This window comes from Tursiops truncatus, chromosome 14 (assembly GCF_011762595.2).
Source record: "Tursiops truncatus isolate mTurTru1 chromosome 14, mTurTru1.mat.Y, whole genome shotgun sequence".
In the NCBI taxonomy this organism is placed as follows: domain Eukaryota; kingdom Metazoa; phylum Chordata; class Mammalia; order Artiodactyla; family Delphinidae; genus Tursiops; species Tursiops truncatus.
Genome location: NC_047047.1, coordinates 86,222,754 through 86,244,922, shown reverse-complemented (window position 1 = coordinate 86,244,922; position 22,169 = coordinate 86,222,754). Strand labels below are relative to the sequence as shown.

Here is a 22,169-nt window from a genome sequence, read left to right as displayed (position 1 = left end):
TCTCCTGAAACTGTGAGTTCTTGTTGGTTTTTTCTCCGATCCAGCTTTCAGATTCCTCCAGCTGCTGCTGCTGGCAGTCTAATCTCTCCAATCAACTCTGCTAACAGCTTCTCGCGTTTCTTCTTCTGTGACTGGCAGCCCCCCGCCCCCCAGCTTCTCTTGCTTGTCCTTTTCGTCTCACTTGCCAACATAACGGGTCTTCAGAACAGCTTCAGTCTAGTTATTTGGCTCCTGGGTTCGTTTTAACTGAAGTGCATTTTAACAAAAATATTTCTGTGTTAATTATGTCAGTGGAAACGACACACACATGTGCTTAGGAGCATATATTTGCAATAGAACAGCTATTTTCATGCCATGTTGGTGAATCGGCAGAGACTCCCACAAGCTTTAAAATACCTGAAATCAAAGCAGAATTGTCAGATAAGAGGTGAAATGGGTGGATCTGCAGAAGTTTTATTGCATTTATTTATGTTGTGCTTGTGTGTACTAGTGTCTTGTATCTTGCAAGTACTGATGTAAATTACACATTTCTAGGTTTAGTAGTTTTCATTGTAGGCTGAATATTATATTTTCACTGCTCTTTACTGTTGAGGTTTTTGACGAGCAGCTGCCATGGAAACTGAGCAACATTTTCTGGTTGTTGGTGGGGTTCACCCAACACCTGCACTTTACAGTTTGCTGGTCAAACTGGGGAGCCCCTGTTACCTATTAAACCTTGTTATGCAGCAAAGGAAATGCCACAATATTCCCCCGACTTCGCACTGGGAAACTGAATGAGGGAGGAGTTTAAAAAAAAGCTTAACTAAAATATGCTTTCTTTTCTTAGAGGAGGAAAAACAAGAAGATCAAAATTCTGTTGCCCCATAATCTCAGAGACTAACTGGCATAACGTTGGCCTGACTTCCTGTGTCATAAATGCAGGACCATACTTTTACCAAAATGGCCCTAAATGCTGTCTACACTCCTCAACGTGCTGACATTCTGCTAATTCTTTTAGCTGTAGATCTCACATCACAATCTCATGGTGTGTAAACCCTTTGGTCCGTGTATTAATATTAATATCTGGGTTTTTCTTTCCTTTTTGTTAGCATCTCTCAAGAACCTCAGTAAGAATAAGAAAGTGGTTCCGTTTCCCGGTAAGAGAGCAATTATCGTGACCGTTTATGGGGTGTGTGTGAGACAAGCACACGCCTGCTGTGCTCACTCTGTCCTTGTCAGTTACCCCCAAAAACGTGTGCAGCGCCTCCACTGGGCCACCACCGGAACTTCCATTTTGGGGGCAGATGGCTACGCGGACTGTCTGGCTTTGAACAAAAGCTTACCCTTTCATAACTGTGCCCTGACCTCTTCAAACCCTCTTGTGTGGCACTGTTTTTAGGTGGGTTGACAAAGGAAGATTTTTACTCAGCACAGGTGACACTGTCCGTCAGCTAGCAGTTCAGTTCAGTCCAGGCAGAATTTGCATTGTTCAACTATACAAGTATTTTAAGATTTTACTGCATTTGTCTTTATTAACATTTTGTAAGAAAAAAGGGGAGAAGAGAAAAAAAACCCCTTGAACTTGGGGTAAGAAGGTGCAGGTTTCAGACAGGAGACTTCAGACAAATATGGTAATTCTTAGGTGCCTTGAAGTGACACATTTTTAGCCATATTTAGGGGCTTATTGGATTATGGGTTCAATTCTGAAAGGAAACAATACAGAACAAGTATACAATGCCAGAGACATCTCATCGGCCGTTGCATTTAAAAGGCAAAGTGAACTCAGGGATGTTTGAAATACACTTTATTACATACCAATGCAGCAATATATTATTTTATATTAATGTTTAATGCAATTTTATATTAAATAGTAGGGTGATCTATTATTCATATAAACACACTTTAATATCTTAATACCATTTTTAATTTTGCACAGTCTAATTTTGTATGTCTTTAGCGATGCTTTATGTGTGGGACTAGGGACTGCTGGTCCATTTATTATTTATTCCCTTTGTTTCATTTATCGGACATTTTCTGAGTACCTTCCACGTGCCAGGCTGAGCTGGGTGCTTGGGAAACAAAGATGAGTAAGACACAGCCCCTGCCCTCAAGCAGCTCGAGGTCTAGTAGGCGAGACAGACTAAGCAGAGGGTCAGCCTGCGTGTGGAGGGAGCCTGTAGGGGGCGCTAGGCCGGCACGTGAGCGGTGAGCAGCTTCAGATCTTCCTGGGGGGTTTGCAAAGGGCAGTTTCAACCCCTCTTTTGCCTCTCACCATCTCGGCCTTTCATTTTCATATAATCGTATAATACCTTGTGACAGTTCTCAGTTTTTCTTCTATAATCCCCTTTTTGGGCTCTTGAAACTTTTTGTGATAATAATAAGTGTCATACCACGTGCACAGCTTGCCTTCTGTATTGATGGATTCAACCGACGGCAGATCAACAATATTTGAAAAGACATTCCAGAAATTTCCGAAAAGAAAAACTTTAATCTGCCACGTGCAGATGACTATTCACATAGTATCTAACCGTATCTACAACTGTTCACGTAGCATTTACATTGTCTTAGGTATCATAAGTAGTCTAGAGGTGATTTCAAGTTTACAGGAGAATGTGCCTAGGTTGTATGCAAACACTGCGTCATTTTATATAAAGCACTTGCTATCCGTGGGGCTCCCGGAACCGGTACCCACAGACAGTGAGGGACAACTGTTCACCATAATCCTACATTTCTGAAGATCCACACTTTCACCCGTATTTTTCGAGAAAGAAATAACTGAAACCCAGGAAGGGAAGGTGATTTGTCCAAGATTATTCTGAAAGTAGGTAGGGGAGCCAGGGCTCAAGTGTCATTTTACCGTTCTTTAAAAATGAAACCAAATGGTATGGAGCTGCCGACGCTGAGCTCGGCCTTGACTGTGGAGAGAATACATAGGAGTTAGACTCAGCTTTGCTGTTCTCAAGAAGCTTGTTGCTCTCGGGGCTGGGACCCAGGTGTATAAACGGACAGAGGTGTGTATTGGATACCCTGGAAGTGTCCCGAAGAGAGAATGGCTGAGTGTCCGGGGCCAGGAGAGCGGCTGCAGGGGATGATAGAAAGTGTTACAAAGGAGAGGGTTGCTCAAATGACTCGTGCCTTCACAACTCGGGAGGAGTTTGCCAAGGAGGCAGTGCTGAGAAGGCATGCGGGGCGAGGGGTCTGCATGTGCAAATGTGTGGAAGAGCGATGGCACGTTGGGGGGTGAGGCTGGAACAAAAAAAGGGTGTCAGGGAACAGTGCGAGGGGAAGATGGAGACACAGATGAGGCTTGGCGCCCAAGGTCTGCTGTATCAGTGACAGGAGGTGAGGCCAAGTTGTAGTAAAGGTGTCCACCCCAAGTCTCATTGACTCGACACAATAAATGTTTATCTCTCGACCACACAAAGGCTGCTTCGGGGTGGAGGCTGTCCTGGGTGTCTCCCCTCCCAGCAGTGACTCAGGGATCTGGATCCTTTGTGATGCTGCCATCTTCCAGAGGAGAGGAGAGACAGGAGGTTCCATCAGACACTTAGCAGCTCAGCCCAGAGGAGGACTTCACGTCCACAGCCCTGTGGTCGGGCGAGACATTTGGCCCTGCCTGGGTGCTAGTTGGCTGGGAGCTGTCTGGCAGCTCGACACTAGGGCAGGGGGCACAGTCCTGGTCTGCTTGTCATCGCTGCCACGCCCTTGTGTGTCACTCTAAAGGTTTGGTCTTTATCCTGTAGATAATGTAAAGCAGGGAGATGATGTGATCAAACTTATGTTTTAAAATCATCACTCTGACAGTGGGAGGGGGAAGGGAGAGGTAAGAGCGTTACATGCACCCGCCATTCCACCTATTAGATGGTGGCATCGGGACCCTGGCAGTGGGGCTGCGTAGGGAGAGACAGCTTTCTGGAAGTAGACTCAATTGACCAGACTTAGCCACAAAAGGGATGTGAGAGATGAGGAGGAAATTGGAGCTGGGGTTTCTGGATTGGGGTCTGGTGTTACTCCTGAGAACCAGAGGAAGAGCAGATTTGGAGTGAAGGGAAGAACCTTCTCTCAGGTTCTGTGAAGCTCCAGCTGAGGATGTCTTTCCATGTGTTGTTTCAAACAGTGGTGTTTTCAGTTTTTAGGAGTATCCTCTGATTTCCTACAACAGATGGCATTTATCTCTGTAGGAATCGTGTTGGCATTGGCGAACATGGTTTGGCTGGTGGAAGGTTCATTAGTACATGATAATCTTCCTGCACTTGGTGGGTTCTTCATCTTGTTGGTGCCTCTTCTGGAAAACAGTGGCTCTGGATTCTCCTGCACTGATTCTTTTTTATTTTAATAAAAGTGCCTTCCCTACCTCAGTGACTCATAGAAAAAGTTTCCAGTGGTTTTTAAATATGTAAACAACGAATGGACTGTATTTCTAAATGAGAGTAAAAGTGATAAGACAAGTAAAAGCACATCGTAAGTGTAATATCCTATGTGAAAACTATTTTATTATTACTGTCATTTTGAAATCAATGATACAGTAGCATGCTTATCATCTTATGATTTATTCCACCTGGTTTAGATGGCTACTATGTTTATTGGTGATTTTGGTTTATTTTGTTTACTGAAAACAAGAAAAAGAACCATATGATATTCTAGAGGAAGAAAATACACCTGTACTACTAGACAGCCCAGTAAAAATAGAAGACCAAAGAGAACCACCAGTGGGACAGCAATCACAGGAAGAGTCATCACCAAGACAACCGGAAGTAAAACTTGACAAACAAGAATTGCTGAAACAGTCATACTTGGGACAGTCATCTGTTGGACAGATACCTGAGAAGCAAGAATCATTTGAACAGCCATCCCTGGGAGAAGCATCTCAAAAACAGATGACTCAGGGAGAACACAAAGAACAACAAGTACCATGAAAACACAGTATCAGCCATGGTTGTGAAGAACAACAGTCTGAAGCTAGAAAGGATCATAAGGCAAATGAAAATGAAATTAAGCCGTTTTTTCTCATTATGCTGAAGAGGTAATGCTCGTAGAATATTAAGATGAATGAATTTCATATTTTGGTGGCCGGACATAAAGTTTTAAAACAATGATTGAGGCTAAATGTACCTGGAATTCCTTCTTCTGTTCCCTGAGTGTAAAGCTGGAAGTGGAGGGGTGTGGTTGATGAGATTTCATGGACATTGTCACGGGACCCAGATCTTCCCTGTTTCTTAGAACATCACCCATATCTGGCATTCCAGAGTGACTCAGCCATCCTGAAAATTATACGTATTTACATAGTTATCTGTAACTAATTATTCCTATTTAAAAGTGAATTAAGACATAATTATTATACATATTATATATAAATCCACACACAAACACATCTACTTTATATATACATATACATACACATACATGTCAGAAATAGACAGTAGAACCCCAGGGAATGGTGCATTTTTGGTGATGGAGAGAATGGACTTTCAAGTCAGACTATACAAGTGTGTGAACTAGGTCTGTGTCTCATCCATCAACTGGAGCTGATAATAATGCGTAACTCACAGGTTGTTGGGATGGTTGAAAGTGGTAATATTTAGTGCTGGATACACGTGAGGCACAAAAAAAAGTTAACTGTACTGTTATTTCATTTTGGTGGTTGCCTATTTTCCGTTAAATGAGGGACGACAAGCAGATTATTCTACCCAGAACTTCTGCTAATATTATTGCCAGATTTGACTCTTAGGAGGGTTAACTGTTAGGCTTCTTGACTGCTGGAACAAAGATGGCAACAAAGATTTCAGGATTGTCAAGGTCTAGTTAAAATCATACCCGTTCTTCACCATCTGCTAATTAGTAATACAGTGTTGGCATATGTGGAAGGAGGAAGGAACGCTATTATTTCACCATATTTATGGTTTCTTGATTTTAGCTAGACGTGACCGTAGCATTTGTTACACCTTACGGAGGACATTGTAATCCAATGGAAACCGTCTCCATCTTGTCTTTAGACTTTTTTCAGTTAATTAATACATTTCTGGGGGAGAACCCATCAATTTTGATCTGGCTCCGTTCTTACATGTTTTGGTGCGTGAAAAGGAATTTAGAACTGCATTTCTCATTCTTTCTGCCTGAGCCCTCTGTTCCAGTGTCTGGTGCGTGTTATTGTGGGAAAAGGATGGATTCTGGGTAAGAACCTCCGGTCTAGTCCAGATGTCACCCTTTATTGACCCAACAGTCTTGAGCATTCACTGGATATGGTGTCTTCTGTAAAACGAGAAGTGTAATATTAGAGATGGGAGCAAATCCAGAGATCACGGTGTTTACAGCAGACATTGTACCATGAGGTCACCATAGGGGTTAGTTAGGAGGCCCAAAGGCACATGTGACCTGCGGCTTATAGATAACAGGGCAGGACTTGGACTCATGCTTTTCTTTCTTCCTTTCAAATTTACTTTTTTAGTTCCAAATCCACTAAAATACTTAATCTGCCTTAGTATGGAATTATTGGGTGACAAATGAAATTAAACTCTCTAAAAGTCGTAGTAATATTCTGGTGTAAGATAGATTCTTTTTATTTTAATGGATACATAAATACTGCTTCATTTAAAATATTGCATCTAGATGATACCCACATTTGGGGCCTAATTTTAGAGTCATCTGGTTTCTGGGGGATGGATTACGTATCAGTATGTAATACTGAATCACTCCCTTAGGGATTGATTCAGTATTAGTCAAACAAAAAACTTCAGACTCAAGCAATGCCAAAGCATCTCAGCACATTTAAGGAGAGGGGCTGGGGGTTGGGAGCGGAGAAGGGGCAGGTGGGACAGAAAGGGGCCTCTTCAGATCAACTGAAATGAGGTGATCACTAACCCTGAACTAATTTCAACATCATTTCAAAATAAATTTTCAAGGTTGTTTTCTGCATCAGTGCCTTCCTGGCAGCAGACTGCTGCCTGGAAGCGTTGTGATTAGTTTTTATCTAATACTGTAGATCCTGGACTGTCAACATGACAGAGATTGTGGCCCAGAAAATCGCCCGGAATCCAGACTTTACAGAAATACCAGCTCTTGTGAGAACTGGGAGTAGGATGCGGCCAGATCACAGCTTTTAGGAAGTTTTTCCTCCAACCGGCTTTTTTATGTTTTTCAGATGGCCTGGGAGTGGAAATCGATAAATTTAAAAAGTCACCCTTATATCCACTTGAAGTCAATCTTTCTTCCATCCTGGTGCTTCCATCTCACATATGGACAGTTTAACAGCAAGAAAATCACGTGTGGGGTGAAGCCGAGGCCCCAAGCGCTAGGGTCTCCTCAAAAGCTAAAGATGAGGGTTTCCAGTGGATTCCATATTGTTCTGATTCCTTTTCTTGGTGATATTTCTTTTTAGTAAACATTTGAAAGAGTGAAATGTGGTTCTTTATAATTAAGTCACACAAAGATTGTTCAGAAAACCAGAAGGGTTTGGAATAACCTGTGCACATTTCCCCTAATGACTTTTTTTTCTTGGAATGTGTATTGGAAGGTATGGTTTTATTTTTATGCAACTTGGAAGTTCTCACAAAGAGGTACCTAGAACCTCTTGTGTGTGAGGTTCAAAGTATGAAAATATGTTACCTAATGAACGATTAGATCCAAACGAAAAGAAAAAAAAACCAAGGCCACCTGGGAAATGGATTTTAAATTCTATGTGCTTATATTTATGAGAAAATACCCACGTGGCTAAGTGCAAAGATTTAACAGTTTTCTTTAGCAAAGATTTTAATGTTAGCAAATAATGTATGCTTTCAAATCACTCTGTTCAGAGTTTGGGGATTGTTTTGCTGAGTACACATATAGCTGTTATATGTATTTTGTTTGCATTTTGGTCATATTTAAAGAAGTCGTAGGCTGTTTACCTTTGCATTTTGGTAAAAAAGATCATGTGCTATCAACAAGGTTAAATTTTCACAATTAGAGACTTAAATATCTTCATCTCCAAGATACTGGGCATGTTCGCGTTAAGAATGTAAACATATTTTCTGTAATAAATATTGATAAAATAGTTACAATCATTGGCAGCAGGTTCGACAGTGTCAACTTCTTGTATTTATGCTTAGAATGCTTTAGAGGTTGTCTGCATGACAGTGTGTCAGAACCTCTTGGGGTATACAAGAAAAAGTGAGAAAGTAAGCAAAAGAGGAGAGTTTAAGAAATACCCTGAGAAAACCATAATTCAAAAAGAGTCATGTACCAAAATGTTCACTGCAGCTCTATTTACAATAGCCAGGAGATGGAAGCAACCTAAGTGTCCATCATCGGATGAATGGATAAAGAAGGTGTGGCACATATATACAACGGAATATTACTCAGCCATAAAAATAAATGAAACTGAGTTATTTGTAGTGAGGTGCATGGACCTGCACCACCTCACTGCAAATTACTTCATACAGAGTGAAGTAAGTCAGAAAGAGAAAAACAAATATCGTATGCTAGCACATATATATGGAATCTAAGGAAAAAAAAAAAAGGTCATGAAGAACCTAGGGGTAAGACGGGAATAAAGACACAGACCTACTAGAGAATGGACTTGAGGATATGGGGAGGGGGAAGGGTAAGCTGTGACAAAGTGAGAGAGTGGCATGGACATATATAAACTATCAAACGTAAAATAGATAGCTAGTGGGAAGCAGCCGCATAGCACAGGGAGATCAGCTAGGTGCTTTGTGACCACCTAAAGGGGTGGGATGGGAGCGTGGGAGGGAGGGAGAGATATGGGAACATATGTGTATGTATAACTGATTCACTTTGTTATAAAGCAGAAACTAACACACCATTGTAAAGCAATTATACTCCAATAAAGATGTTAAAAAAAAAAAAAGAATGTCTACTGAGCCTTCTGAACTGAGTAGTGGAAACCAGAAGGAAAATGAACAGTGCAAACATATTTCCCTTTTACAGGAAAAAAATATGGCAAAAGAAACTATTTCTGATTCCATTGAGGTAGCACCGTTTACTTTGTACATGAGGAGTTGCTTTTTTCTTACACTTTTAAGATTCTCTCTTTGCCTTTGGCTTTTGATAGTTCAATTATGATGTGTCTAGGTGCATAACTCTTTGAGTTTATCCACCTTGGAGTTTGTTGAGTTTAGTGTTCAGCTACTACTTGGACAGAGATTCTCTTAAACACCTTGATTCAATAAATCCCCATATTGGTACATATTCATGTGTGTTAATTGCATTCCTAAAATTATACTTATTTAATACCATGTCCCTGGAATTTTTAAAAAAATATCTGCTTTTAATATGGTGTAATTATTGTAAATTTCTTACAAAATTTCCTTTAATATTCTTCAAAGTAATATTTTGTGGTTAATAAATTTGAAATTTCTGACAGCTCCAATTTAATCTTCTCTATGTACTGTTATATTTTTAATTCAGAAAATACTGTCTCTAGAGGTGCTGAGGGACCTGGTAATCTCATAGCAAGTTTTGCTAAGGTGAAATTTCTCAATGCTATTTTAAAAATATTAAAATTGTAAATATTTCAGGCAAATATTTTTGTAGTTATTGTCTGTTGCTTCCACTCAGGATGTCTTTTGTTGACAAGTATTTTTACAAAACAACTCAGCAAAGCGTTGTTTCTATTGATGATTCTTTTAACGTTTTGTTAAATTTATATGCTGCAAAATCACAGAGGCTCTTAATTTTATGTTATTGTGATAAAAATACAAATTAATCCAATTAAAAATAGGTTCTTCATAAACTTCCTACCAGTTGAGATACTGCCAGGCAAAATTATAGAATTTCCAAATCAAGTCGTCCACTTGAACTCTCATCATTCAATATGTTGAATGCCTCCTTTGCTTTTTCTTGTTTTTTTTTTCTTTTTTTTGGCTGTGCAGCGTGGCATGGCCTGTGGGATCTTAGTTCCCTGACCAGGGATCTTATCAAACCTGTGCCCCCTGCATTGGAAGTGTGGAGTCTTAACCACTGGACCGCCAGGGAAGTCCCATCCTTTGCTTTTTTTTAGGATACATTTCAATGCCCTGCTGGTTTTAAGCTTTTCCCCCCAAAATTGCAAACTTGCAATTCTATAAAATATAGTTGCAGTTGTATAAAATAAGATTGAAGGCTTTATTTGGCTCTATTTGTTGGATAATCTGATCAAAGCTTACAAATGATTTTGAACAGACAATAACCAAAATTTAGAAAAATTTGAGAAATGTTTACTCCACTATGGATTAGAAAGAAGGTAACAAAACATGTTTTGTGTGCAGTGCAGGTCAAGAGTACTGGAGACCGTGGGTGAATGCTGGGGCTCTTATCTGTGGAAAATGCATGAGTTTGAAGCACAGACGTTGTGTAGGTGACCCTGGCTTCAAGCTTCTGCTTGCTTCCTGGATCTCGGATGTGTCTGGGTAGGGTAGAGAAGTGGCCCATCTTCCCTCATTCTGAAATAGGTAGCTCCCTTTAGTTGGCTCCCTGGCCATTTCCTGCAGCCCTTCTGCGGCTGTCCAAAGGGACACCTTGTCATTTCATGAAGTATTAGTGATGTGGCAATCAATTCGAACAGGTGGGCAAAAGTTGTATCCAGAAATGGCATCTTGGCTGGAAGAATGCTGCCTATCACCAAGGTGATGGATTTCTTTTAAGCAGTATCCCTGCTTATTATTTATAAGGTGTATCTAGTATAAGTCACTGCTTGTAACTCAACTAAACAATTGAAAAGAAAACTCAGGGAAGGCCCAGCTTTAACTGTACATCATGGACTCATTGGATGTTGTGTTTGTCCCTCAAATTCTGCACTTTAAATGCTAAAATAAAAAAATAATGATATTAAAAAAATTAAAACAATGCTAAAATAAAATGCTTTTTTTTAAACATCTTTATTGGGGTATAATTGCTTTACAATGGTGTGTTAGTTTCTGCTTTATAACAAAGTGAATCAGTTATACATATACATTAAAATGCTTATAAATGAATACGAGACTTAACTGTGAACTTCGAGGTTTAGAATCGTCTACCCAGAGAATTTTTAAAAAGTTAGGTGTAGTGTGTTGTTGGCATTGTTCATTGGTGACACCAACAGACATTAGTTTGAATAAAGTTTGCATCTCGTATTTCTCAGTGGGAAAACAAGGTCACATGCCAATGAAGCTGAGTTCTTTCCTGAAAAAATACACATAGGATATTCAAAATTTTAAGAATTTGAAAATCGGCGAGCTTAATTTTTTTTCTTAATCCTCGAGTGACATATTCTGATGTATTTCTGGAACTCTGCATAATGGGCAAATTCCAGATTGCAATGGAAGAAGAATCAGGGGACACCCACCTCCCTGGGGCACACATGCTGGTGAGCTCGCTGGAAAACTGCAGCACCTAAATGCAATTCCTTTTATTTTTATTAAAAAAAATCTGACCAGTGAAAACTTAGAATTTTTCATGCATCACTGATTTGGGGCATGTTTTCATCCCCCCCCCTTTTTTTTTAAACACAAGATGTCATTGTGTGATTCTTTCAGCAGACCAGAGCACAGCAAGGAAACGGGCCTCTGGCACCCTTTCCTGGGGCAGGATCCATTGCTTCGTGCTCTCTGAGAGAAAGGATGCGGCAAACTAACCACCTAAATGCTTGTGAAGCTCAGGTCCCCCTGCTCCGGGGGACATCCCTCTCTGATGTCGCAGGTGCACAGCACGCACCTTCATGGCACTCAGGTGTGCCTCTGAGGGGTTTGAGGACACAGGGCAGAATGTGAGGTGGGCTTCCCTGGTGGAAAGGGTGTCGGGCAGGAGAGCAGCCGCTGGGCTGTGCCGGACCCTGCAGGACTGGACCTCCATGTGGTCTGATCTGCTGATTTTCCGTGGGTTTGTTCTCGGCCAGGGCCGCAGGTAAGCCCGCCCCCGCTTACAGGAATGTGAGTTAATTCTAATTTTAGGTGACTTTTTTTTCTATCTAGTTTACCGCCTAAGATTGCTAATTCTGACTTTCAATCTGCCATTTGACACCAGTGGTGTTAGTTGTTAATACAAACAATCATTGACAGCAGGAGGAGGGGCTGGCCCTGGCTGGCTGGCTAACATCTCTGGAGAAATTTCTCAGACCCTGCTTGCTGTATAGATCAGCACCAAGACTGAACGGCAGGAGACCGTAAATCCCGTCATTCCATTTAAACTTTTCTACCTTAGTGCAGGAATTTCAGAAGGCTCCAGAGAGGCAGGCTAAGACTACTTCTAGAGGAAATAACTTACCGGAACAGCTCCCAAGATCTTCTAGATGGAATTTGGAATTATGGGTCTCCCTGGCTTACTCAAGTATTGATGGCTCTGAGGCTGTCTTGTGGTATCGAGCTTCATACCGTATTTCCATGAACACTGTAGTCAAACTGCAGCAAGCAAGAAGCCAACAGGATTTCCCTGGTAGTGGCAAACCAGCCCTTTATTTTTGTTCATATTCTGAAATATCACAGCGTACAAATCGTTAATCTTTTGAGACCCTTAGAAATGTCAGATTAGAAAGTCAAAGATAGAAGTCTGCATATACGTCCAGCCTGTGAGCTGCTCTGCACACGTGCCTAGTTTTGCTAATGGAAAAGATTTTAAAAACATTTGCTCTCAAGGTGCCAGCAGTGGTACGAAGTAGGTCATTTACGTCCATTTGCCCCCTTCTCTTTCTTCCTTTGGATGTTCACTGCGTTCCTAACGTCCAGTGAGGGGATGTGTTACGCTGCTCTCGTTTTAATGCCAACAGGGTTTCCTCAGCTCAGCCAGAAACAACATTGCTGAGAGCAGTCCAGAGTGCTACTTGGCTTGTGTTTTGCATTTTCATGAGGTCAGAGTCCTGTGGGCAGAGGCTACATCCAACTATATGTAGCAGGTAATCCAAGAATATCCATTCTCGCCGGCAGATAACCCCCGGCCCCTTGTCAGCTGACTCAGGTAGTAGACAGATTCTTTGGGTTGGTCTTCCGAGGCCCTTGAGTGCCATTCCTCATGGCGGCCCCTGCAGGGGAAGATGAGCTGCGGTCGTGGTGAAGGAAGGCTGTAGATTACCCACCATGGGACAGATTAACAGGAGAAATCAAATTTAATTTCTTACAGACGGGAACCTCACATCCACGAGAGGGTCTGAGACATTAAGGTCAAATGGGGTCCACATACCATCCTGAGTTAAGGACTGGGATGGGGCCTGGGGCTGCCAGGTCAGGAGGCTCGTTCACAGCACAGTGAGCAGAAGAGCAGATGTCGGGTCATTGGAGCTTGTCCTGCCACACAGCTGGGGCCACGTGGACAGAATTTCTCTCCAGTAGTAACTCTTTTCTGGGAAAATATCCCCAATATAAATTCTTCTAGGTAGTTGAGGGAGGGGCAGTAGTTTCTCTTGAACCTGCAGGTCTTGATTGCCTTTAGGTCAAAATAACCCTCATGCCAGAGGGACACATCTTGGGGAGGCCTGTTCTGAACCCTTAAACCTTCCTCACCCAATTGAAGTCTGTGAGCCAACACTTCCTCGCTTGAAAAATGAAGAGGTTATTTTTCTCTAAGTTTCTTCTGCAGATTAGTAAATCTGTTAACAAAGGCAGGCACCAAACAACCCTGGATTTACATGCAAGACGAAGGCGGTACATTACACACAGAATGATAAATACCTGGTACCCAGGGGGTATCCGCTGTGCCCAGGGCCTGTGCTTCTTCCAGAGTCGCAGAAGCTCAGGTGCCGTCCAGCTCTGTCTGTTCTCTTGAGCGTGGCCTCGTAGGGCACAGGAAGGGCTGTGTCCACACGGGTTCATCGTGGGATGGGGTTTGAACTGGATCCTGTTGAGGTGCTTGGTGCCAGTAAGCTGGAAATGCCAGTAAACCTGGCAGGGTCCCTGTTGTTGCTATGGTGTGGCAGCTGCAGGAAGTGATTCCCGGGTGGGCTGTGCAAGGCGGTCGTCTAGGGTCAGTGACAAGGATCCAGAAATTCTGTGACATCTGAGGAAGTCAGTAGGGATTCCTACATTGTGCTTTTTAAGAATCCCTTTGAATTCTAGATAGAGAAAAATCACGGTCACACATGGAAGATGAAAGTAATGACTCCAAACCTCCTTTGTAGACGCACTTTGTGTGCACGGGATAAAAAGAGAGCCCTGAGTTCCCCATGCGCTGGCTCGTCGGGGAATTACCACTCGGCCCTGTTGGGGGCTGTGGTCCCCTCATGTGTACAGGTCCCTCTCTGTTGAGGAGGTTGACCGGGGTCACCCATGGACACTGAAATTGGACCCTGCTTAGATGAGAACAGCACAGGCTAAGTCCTTTCAGCTCTGAGGTGGAAGAAACTTCTTTCAAATCTGAAGACCGTGTCCTCCTCCACCTGCCTCCCCCTCTCTGGTCCTCACGGTGTGGGTGGCTAGGAGCATCCCCTCCTGAGGTCTTCGATCTGAACTCCTGGTTTCTCGGAGTCTGTGGCAGCTGCCCTGGTGCAGATGAGAGAGCAGAGGGAAAGCAGAATACGCAGACCTATTTATCTTTTGAGACCTACCCCTGCCGTGTTTGCTGTGAGCAAAGTTAATCAAAGGAAAAGTGATTGAAGGAGAGGCTGTAAGCTAAACACTTTTTTCAAATATAGCATTTCACAGAAGAGTCCATTAACTTTTGAAAAATGGTTCAACTGACACAATTTTTATTTGTAAAACACCTGGCTACACTTGTTTAGAAGTGCGAATACTTTCTAAACGTTTTCCACATTACAATACCAAGACCAAAAGGTACACTTTTAAAATTTGAATTTTACGTACGAAATCAGTAACTTTGTCTCACAACCACAAAATGTGAAGGTCCTCTGTTTCACTTTACGGCTACTGAGTAATGTAACTGAATATTAATGTTTATGTGGGAAATGGCCCATTCACTCAAACTTCTGAATTAAAGAATGCCAGGATATAAGGCGAAATGAGAATTGTATTACGGGGAGTCGGATTTGAATCACCAGGCACTTTTCCAGGTTTCAAAGTGGTCAAGTTAATTCAGCACCTGGTGGGGAGCCTTGGGTGTGGAGGGGGGTTTCATCTGTAAGATTATAGAAGTCATTTGCATGTAGTTTGGTTTCCAGGGGATGAGTTAGGCACCTGCTTTCGCTCTTGGCATAACTGTAACCCACTGCAGGCACCGCGTGTCCGTTCGACTTCATCAGGGTCTGGCCTTGGCTGCGGGGCGCCCACGCGGGGCCCCTCCTCCTGGCTCGGTGGTCTCCCCGCCGGGCCCACCGCACCCACTCCGTGTCTGTTTCAATCCTCCTGGGCTCGGATGACTGGGACCCCTTCCTGGTTTTACAATCTAGCGCTTCCCTTCGACCGCAGCTAAAGCTTTTTATGGCTCCGCTGCTGTCGGCTGCCCTGGGGAAAGTGCCGCGCTGCTCTTTACCTAGAGGGCGGGGGTCGTGAGCAAAGGGCAGAGGCTCTGACAGACGACAGGTTTGCCATTTTCTTCAGGTTCAACCACTCCTGGCCAGTTTGGCATGCCACCTAAGCTCTCTGCGTCTGAGTGGGGATAAGAAACCGGCTTAGGAGCTTCCCTGGTGGTGCAGTGGTTAAGAATCCACCTGCCAACGCAGGGGACACGGGTTCGAGCCCTGGTCCGGGAAGATGCCACAGGCCGCGGAGCAGCTACGCCCGTGCGCCACAGCTACTAAGTCTGCATTCCAGAGCCCGCGTGACACAACCACTGAAGCCCATGCGCCTAGAGCCCGTGCTCTGCAACAAGAGAAGCCACAACAAGGAGAAGCCCGCGCACCCCAAGGAAGAGTTGCCCCTGCTCACCGCAACCAGAGAAAGCCCGCGGGCAGCAACGAAGACCCAACGCAGCCAAAAATAAATAAATAAACAAATTAATAATAAATAAATAAAAGAAACCGGCTTAGTCGCATTGCTAATGATGAGTGGCAGGTGCCAGCAGAGCTGCTGTTGCTGCTGGGAGGGTAGCAGCCATTTAATTGTGTTGTTCACTGCTGCCTCCAGGGCTGAGGATCACGGCCAGCACGTGTGAGCCCTCCAGACATACTTGTTGAATCAGCCCCTCCCGGCAACATCCCAGTTCCGTGACAAGACCTAGCTAGGGTCTGTTGCGTGACGTGTTTGCATCTCCCGAGCCCACATCAGTTGAGGGTGAAGAAGGGATACCAGAACCTTGTGGTGTTGCTGCCAGAGATCACGGTCAGCAGGAAGTTTGGAGCCATCTTTTTTTTTTAAGTTTTTAATTTTTTTATTTTTTGCTGTATGTGGGCCTCTCACTGTCGTGGCCTCTCCCGTTGCGGAGCACAGGCTCCACACGCGCAGGCTCAGCGGCCATGGCTCACGGGACCAGCCGCTCCGCGGCATGTGGGATCCTCCCAGACCGGGGCACGAAGCCGCGTCCCCTGCATCGGCAGGCGGACCCCCAACCACTGCGCCACCAGGGAAGCCCCTGGAACCATCTTTTTTGTTGGTAATCTACCACACTGGGTGAGTTATATGTGGAACTAGCCAGGTGTGCATAATTAACAACCAGCACCATGGGACATTAGGAATTCCTGGAAACTACTCGCTTTCCATTTAAAACAATAAGACTGTTCGCTCACAATTATATTGATGCATCCTGCTTCTCTGCAAGACAGGCACGGGCTAATTGGCCTTGTTGTGACAATTCCTCAACAGAGAGATCCCTCTTCTTAAGTGACATCTAGCCCCGAGGAGGGGCTGGGGGGAGGGGGGGTGGTTCCCTCTGTTCTCGCACGTGACCCCCCAGGGACAATCTCCTTTGGCTTGTGTCCTCCGGCTTTTCAAGGAGGTTGGTTTTCCTAAATAAAGTAGGGAACACATGTTTCTTCCTAATTATATTTCATTTCCAGCCAGTTTCTGACAAGACTACTGTTCACCTTTATTTTTCCTCAGGGTAGTGACCTAATGATGGGAAGAAAATGCCACATTTGATAGTAGTAACTGTGATTCAGATCACGTTTATTCAAGGGGCTTGGCCTGAGCAACAAGGTAGATGGTCATTAACAGGATGGATAAAAGCAAAAGGAGATAAAAGATAGAAGGAGGGAAGAGCAGGTTTGGGAGGAGGGAAGGGGAGAATTAAGAGCTCCATACATGTGGACAACACCAGCATATAGATGCTGAATCTCTTCCCTGACCATGTTTCATGTCTACATTGACCTTGACAGAGAAATTTCATTTAATGGTCCCTGTTCTGTTACTCTTCGTACAGTGAGGGAATAAAAAAAAGAAGACTGAGCTTACTTTTCTCTCCACCAAAAACTGAAACAACGATCTTTTCTGTCACCATCTCGATTGTGATCCTGTTTGTTTTTTATTTCGAAAGATATTAGACGTATCCGAAACGATACAGTGTCTGAGAGTCGGGCAGCCTCTGCGCGTGGGAGGGTCATTGTGCTGCTGAGCATGAGTTATTTTCTTGCCGTGAAGGGTTAAGATAAAAGCATCAGAGCAGCTCTGTTCAGCCCAAGAATTTCCTTTTGCTTAGATTCTGAAGAACTGCAGGTCACTGAGAGAGGTCTGTCCTTCAGATTCTCTAAGCTGACAGGTGGATGTCTATAGCCATGCTCAGGAGTCCTGTGAAATGAATATCAGCAGAGGTACAATCCTGGAAAAGGGCTCTTACTCATTTGAAGGAAAGTCTGTGTGGTTCGCAGAGTGAAGTGGGTAACCTGCCTGTTAATAACTGTTTATCAGAGCCAAAGCTGGGTTAGGTTGGTCCTATGTACTTAGGTCAGCAAACTGCGGAGGAGTTGGCCACTCCTGCCCCGTGGTCTGTAGGCGGGGGTGGGTTGAGAATTTCACTAGTCCTGGTTTCATGGCCAATGAAAAATTAATGCACTTAAAAACCCAGTATGATATTACTAACACAGAGTTTTACTTGAAAGAGTTCAACCTTGTCTGAATTATCTTAAAACTCTGACTACAGTATTATCGTGCTGACATACATTTTACGGAGCATTGGACTTGAACGACAATAGAGTAGGTAAAGTTTCATGTTGACGTGCATCGTCTGTAATTCTGACAATTTATGGGGCAAACCATCATTCTATCAATTGCCAAGTAATAATTAAGCCCCACCTTCTCCCAGTCTCTAGTTGCAAGATGAAGGGGGCGGTGTGTGGAAGAAAAAACAAAGAGAAGCGTGTACAGAATATCATTATTGATCTTGATGGTCACCAAATGTACCCTTTTTGTCCAGATGTTTTCTATTTTGTTCAAAGACTCTCTTTACAGTAGTTCTAACTCCGTGCTCGCCGGAATCCCTGGATTATGGTGACGTATATGTATCGATGGTTAGTTAGCCCCCAGGCCCTTGTGGAACCCCTTGAGAATGCTTCCATCTTTGACAGCTTTTCTTCTGTCTGAAAGGGGTCAGAATTCTTTTGGCAACAACAAAGGCACGCCCACTACCTGGTAACTCTTTTGTGTATGTGGTCACTTTTTAGCCAAAAGGATGCAAAATCTTTCTGGGATTTTACGTTAATGATGGATGATGCCGTAGTCTCAAGGTACAAGAAAATGGAAACTCTCTTGGGTCATGGAATTTTTATCAAGTTCCGATGACATTTAAAATATTTTCACATCATTTGCTTAATCTATTGCTATGCCAAGAACATTTACGATTAGCCTCTGATGTTTAGCAGTTGTTTTTGGGTGAAGTATTGGGGTTCATTCTTTTCCATAGTGTATCTTAAATAGATATGGCCTATGTAGCCAAGACTTCAGAGGCTCCTCCATTTGATGGTTTGTGTGCATTGCTTATTTCCACCTGCTATTTCAGATGGCTGAAAATCAAATGTGGAAAAATGCTTAGAAAGTGTAAAAGAAATGTTAAGTGATCTACAGGAATCATTTAATGCGTCGTGTGACATATTTAAAGGGTGAAAAAAAAGATACCCATAAATATGCTAAAAATGAAACTCTGACCTGAATGCAATTGTTAAAAACGTGTTTTTTGTTAACATTAATCTTTTAATTCCTTTTACTGTGTCTACAGCACAAAAATATTTCCTTAAATTAAAAATGATAAAATCTCTTATACATTGTGGGCATGACAACTCGGCATGGAACCCAGTTTGAGCAGCTGAACCAGTGGAAGTGGTGTGACTGTTCGACTTTGCTGATGCCAAATCTGGATAAAGATTATTCCATTGGCTTAAAATTTGTGGAATAATATCTAGGTTTATTATAATGCCATCCTTTAATTGTTTTCTGTCAACTTGAGTGACACACACAAGGAATTGCATCCATTTGAAGAAGTTTGAAACACTTACAGACCCATGAGCTGGCCACCGATTCCAAGTGCAGAACATTTCCATTAGCCCCCAGAGTTTCCTGGTGCCCTCAGTGGTCCATCTCCATGTGGTCCACGCCTGGCCCCAGGTAACCACTGATGAGGTTTCAGTCACTAGATTGTGTTTTTATAAATGAACTGTACATCATGTATTCTTTATGTTTTGTTTTAGATGTTAAGTTTTACAATTGCTAATAAAATGTGTACTTTTTCAAAAAACAGTTATTTGGTTATGAATCTGCAAAAAGAACTCTCTTCATTAGATGGGAGAACGCGTTCGCTCTGCATGGGGGTCCCTCTCCCGTCAATATGTTCATTTCCTAGGGCTGCTGTCACAAAATACCACAAACTGGGTGGCTTAAAACAATAGAAAATCATCCTGTCACCGTTCTGGAGGCCAGAGTCTAAAATCAAGGTGTTGACAGGGCCAGGCTCCCTCTGAGATGCTGGAGAGAAGCCTTCATTGCTTTGTCCAGCTTCTGACGGTGGCCGCCAGTACTTGGAGTCCCTTGTTTGCGTCACTTCAGTCTCGGTCTCATGGAGTCCTCTCCTGTGTGTCTCTGTTTTACTTGGCAACTCCTCTTCTTACAAGGACACCAGGCATTGGATTTAAGGTCCACTCTAATCCAGCATGGCCTCACTGTAAGTGATGACATCTGCAAAGACCCTGTTTCCCAATAAGGTCACGTGCATAAGTACTGGACGTTAGGACTTGACCATATAATTTTTGGGGGGACACAGTTGAACCCATAAGAACCAGTTACGTCATTGGTCCTAGGATTAGACATATCTTTGGGAATGCCCATTTTAAATGATACCATGTGGAAAGCCTGAAGATTGACAGCAGAGGTTTCAAGGACAAAAGGCAAGAAAGGCTATAGATGGAGTTCTTGCTGATATGTAAAGATTCCAGTAACAGTAAGACTGAGGCCAGGCACTCAGCTCTCTGGACAAGCCGCCTCTTCCTCCTGGCCCGCTGCCTCGCAGTGGGCACTGCTAACCCAGAGCAAATCCCCCATGACCCAGAGGCTGGCCAGGCAGGGAGTTAGCACAGACCCATCTGAGGGGAAGACAATGTGGGAGCCACACGTGCAATTTCAGGTTTTCTAGCCGCCACATTAAAAGACGTGAAATGAAACAGGTGCAATTAATTTTAATAATATGTATTCTATTTAACCTCATAGACCAAAATATTCTCACTTTCATGTCCAATCAACATAAAATATGGGCGAGAAATCTGACTTCAAGTCCAGTGTGTATTTTACGTTTACAGCACATCTCAGTTTGGAGGAGCCGCGTTTCAAGTGCCCAGTAGCGACGTGTGGCAGTGGCTGCCATGCTGGCAGTGTGGTGTTACAGCGGCCATCAACGTCTTGCTCTTTTGAGGTGAGTGACTCGTGCCATCTTTGGATGTCAGTGGCAGGATGCCTCAGTGTTGTGGAGGTTGAGCGGCTGAGCCAGCCTCTGACAGAGTGATGTATGGTGTAACCGTCTCCATCCTGGCAGTGCGCCTGTCAGAAAGGAGGTACCGCGCTTCCCTGGTGGCGCAGTGGTTGGGAGTCCACCTGCCGATGCAGGGGACGCGGGTTCGTGCCCTGGTCTGGGAGGATCCCACGTGCCACGGAGCGGCTGGGCCCGTGAGCCATGGCCGCTGAGCCTGCGCTCCGCAATGGGAGAGGCCACAACAGTGAGAGGCCCGCGGACTGCAAAAAAAAAAAAAAAAAGAGGAAGGAGGTACCATGATGGATATGAGGAAGAGGGTGAGGGTTCCGCAAATAAGGAAATAGTCTGGGAGCGTGTTTATTGCTTACCAAAGTCATGCCTTTCAGAGATGGGGGAGTCTGGCCAAGGCTCATGCTTTCTTGGTTCCCCCCTACATCCTGCTGCCCTCTTCACCTGGGAAGTGAGGGGGAGGCCTGGATGACCCCCGACGTTCCTTGCAGCACTAGGACTGTACAGTGATAAGTGTTTACACCATCTTTGGCCCAAAGGCTGCACGAGCAAACATGCTGTTTGGCAGTAAGTCTTCCATGCTCACAACAGCTGGGAGTTTGGGATCTCTGCATTTCCATAGCTTCAGTGTTTGGCTGGAGGAATGATTAATGATAAAAGCAGAAAACAAATGGTCTGAAATCCAGATAGCTCAGCCAAGTCTCAGATGGCTAGGTCCCAGTAGTTATAAATAATAAAATAATGACATCACTCTTCTCTGTGATCCAATATGGTGTGAAAGGAAAATAAATTGCTTATCATTGGCGAGTCCCAGCTATATTTTATGTTGTTTTATTTCTTCTCCGTGTGTTTTTCTCAGTTGCTTCAACACGATGAGCTGTATTCCTGTCAGTTTTACCCCAGCATTCAGCCTAGAAAACGTCCTTTGCCTCACTTACCGATAACGTTTAATTCGCTTTTCCAATTGCTGCAAAAGCTCAGAACACAGTCGGGACTTAGTGACCCTGATCCCCCCATGCTGGTGACAGAAGAGTGTGGGTGCCTTGGGGTTTCGGTACTGGGCCCCTGAGCCCTAAAAATGGAAACTTGAAAAGTAAGCCTGGTGATGACACGGCTTAGGTAGAGAAATGCAGTTCAATGCACTACGTTTCGCCATTTACTTGAGTCTGGTTGAAATAGTTGATCAGACACAGGAGCTGTTTGTTTTAAAAAGGCCCTAATGTCCTACGGATTACTGAGCGCAAGGCTCCGTCGCTCACCTGTTCATCCGCACGACTGCATTCGATACATCCACCAGGTGCCAGGCGTGGGGCAGGTTTGGGGCAATCAGACCCGAATCAGAAAGTGTTTTTGACTGTCATACAGAGTGAAGTAAGTCAGAAAGAGAATAACAATTATCGTATATTAACGCATATATGTGGAATCTAGAAAAATGGTACAGATGAACCGGCTTGCAAGGCAGA

The 22,169-nt window shown here is 43.7% G+C and overlaps 1 protein-coding gene across 1 annotated transcript in view; it reads left to right on the top strand.

Moving 5' to 3' along the window:
• DCDC2C (doublecortin domain containing 2C) overlaps positions 1-20,644 on the top strand; it is a 114,048-nt gene extending 93,404 nt beyond the window's left edge. Inside the window, 2 exon segments of the mRNA XM_073791644.1 lie at positions 1,089-1,136; positions 20,528-20,644. Coding sequence (XP_073647745.1) covers positions 1,089-1,136; positions 20,528-20,569 — 90 coding nt within the window. The 3' untranslated portion in view covers positions 20,570-20,644.
• The last annotated feature ends 1,525 nt before the right edge of the window (positions 20,645-22,169 follow it).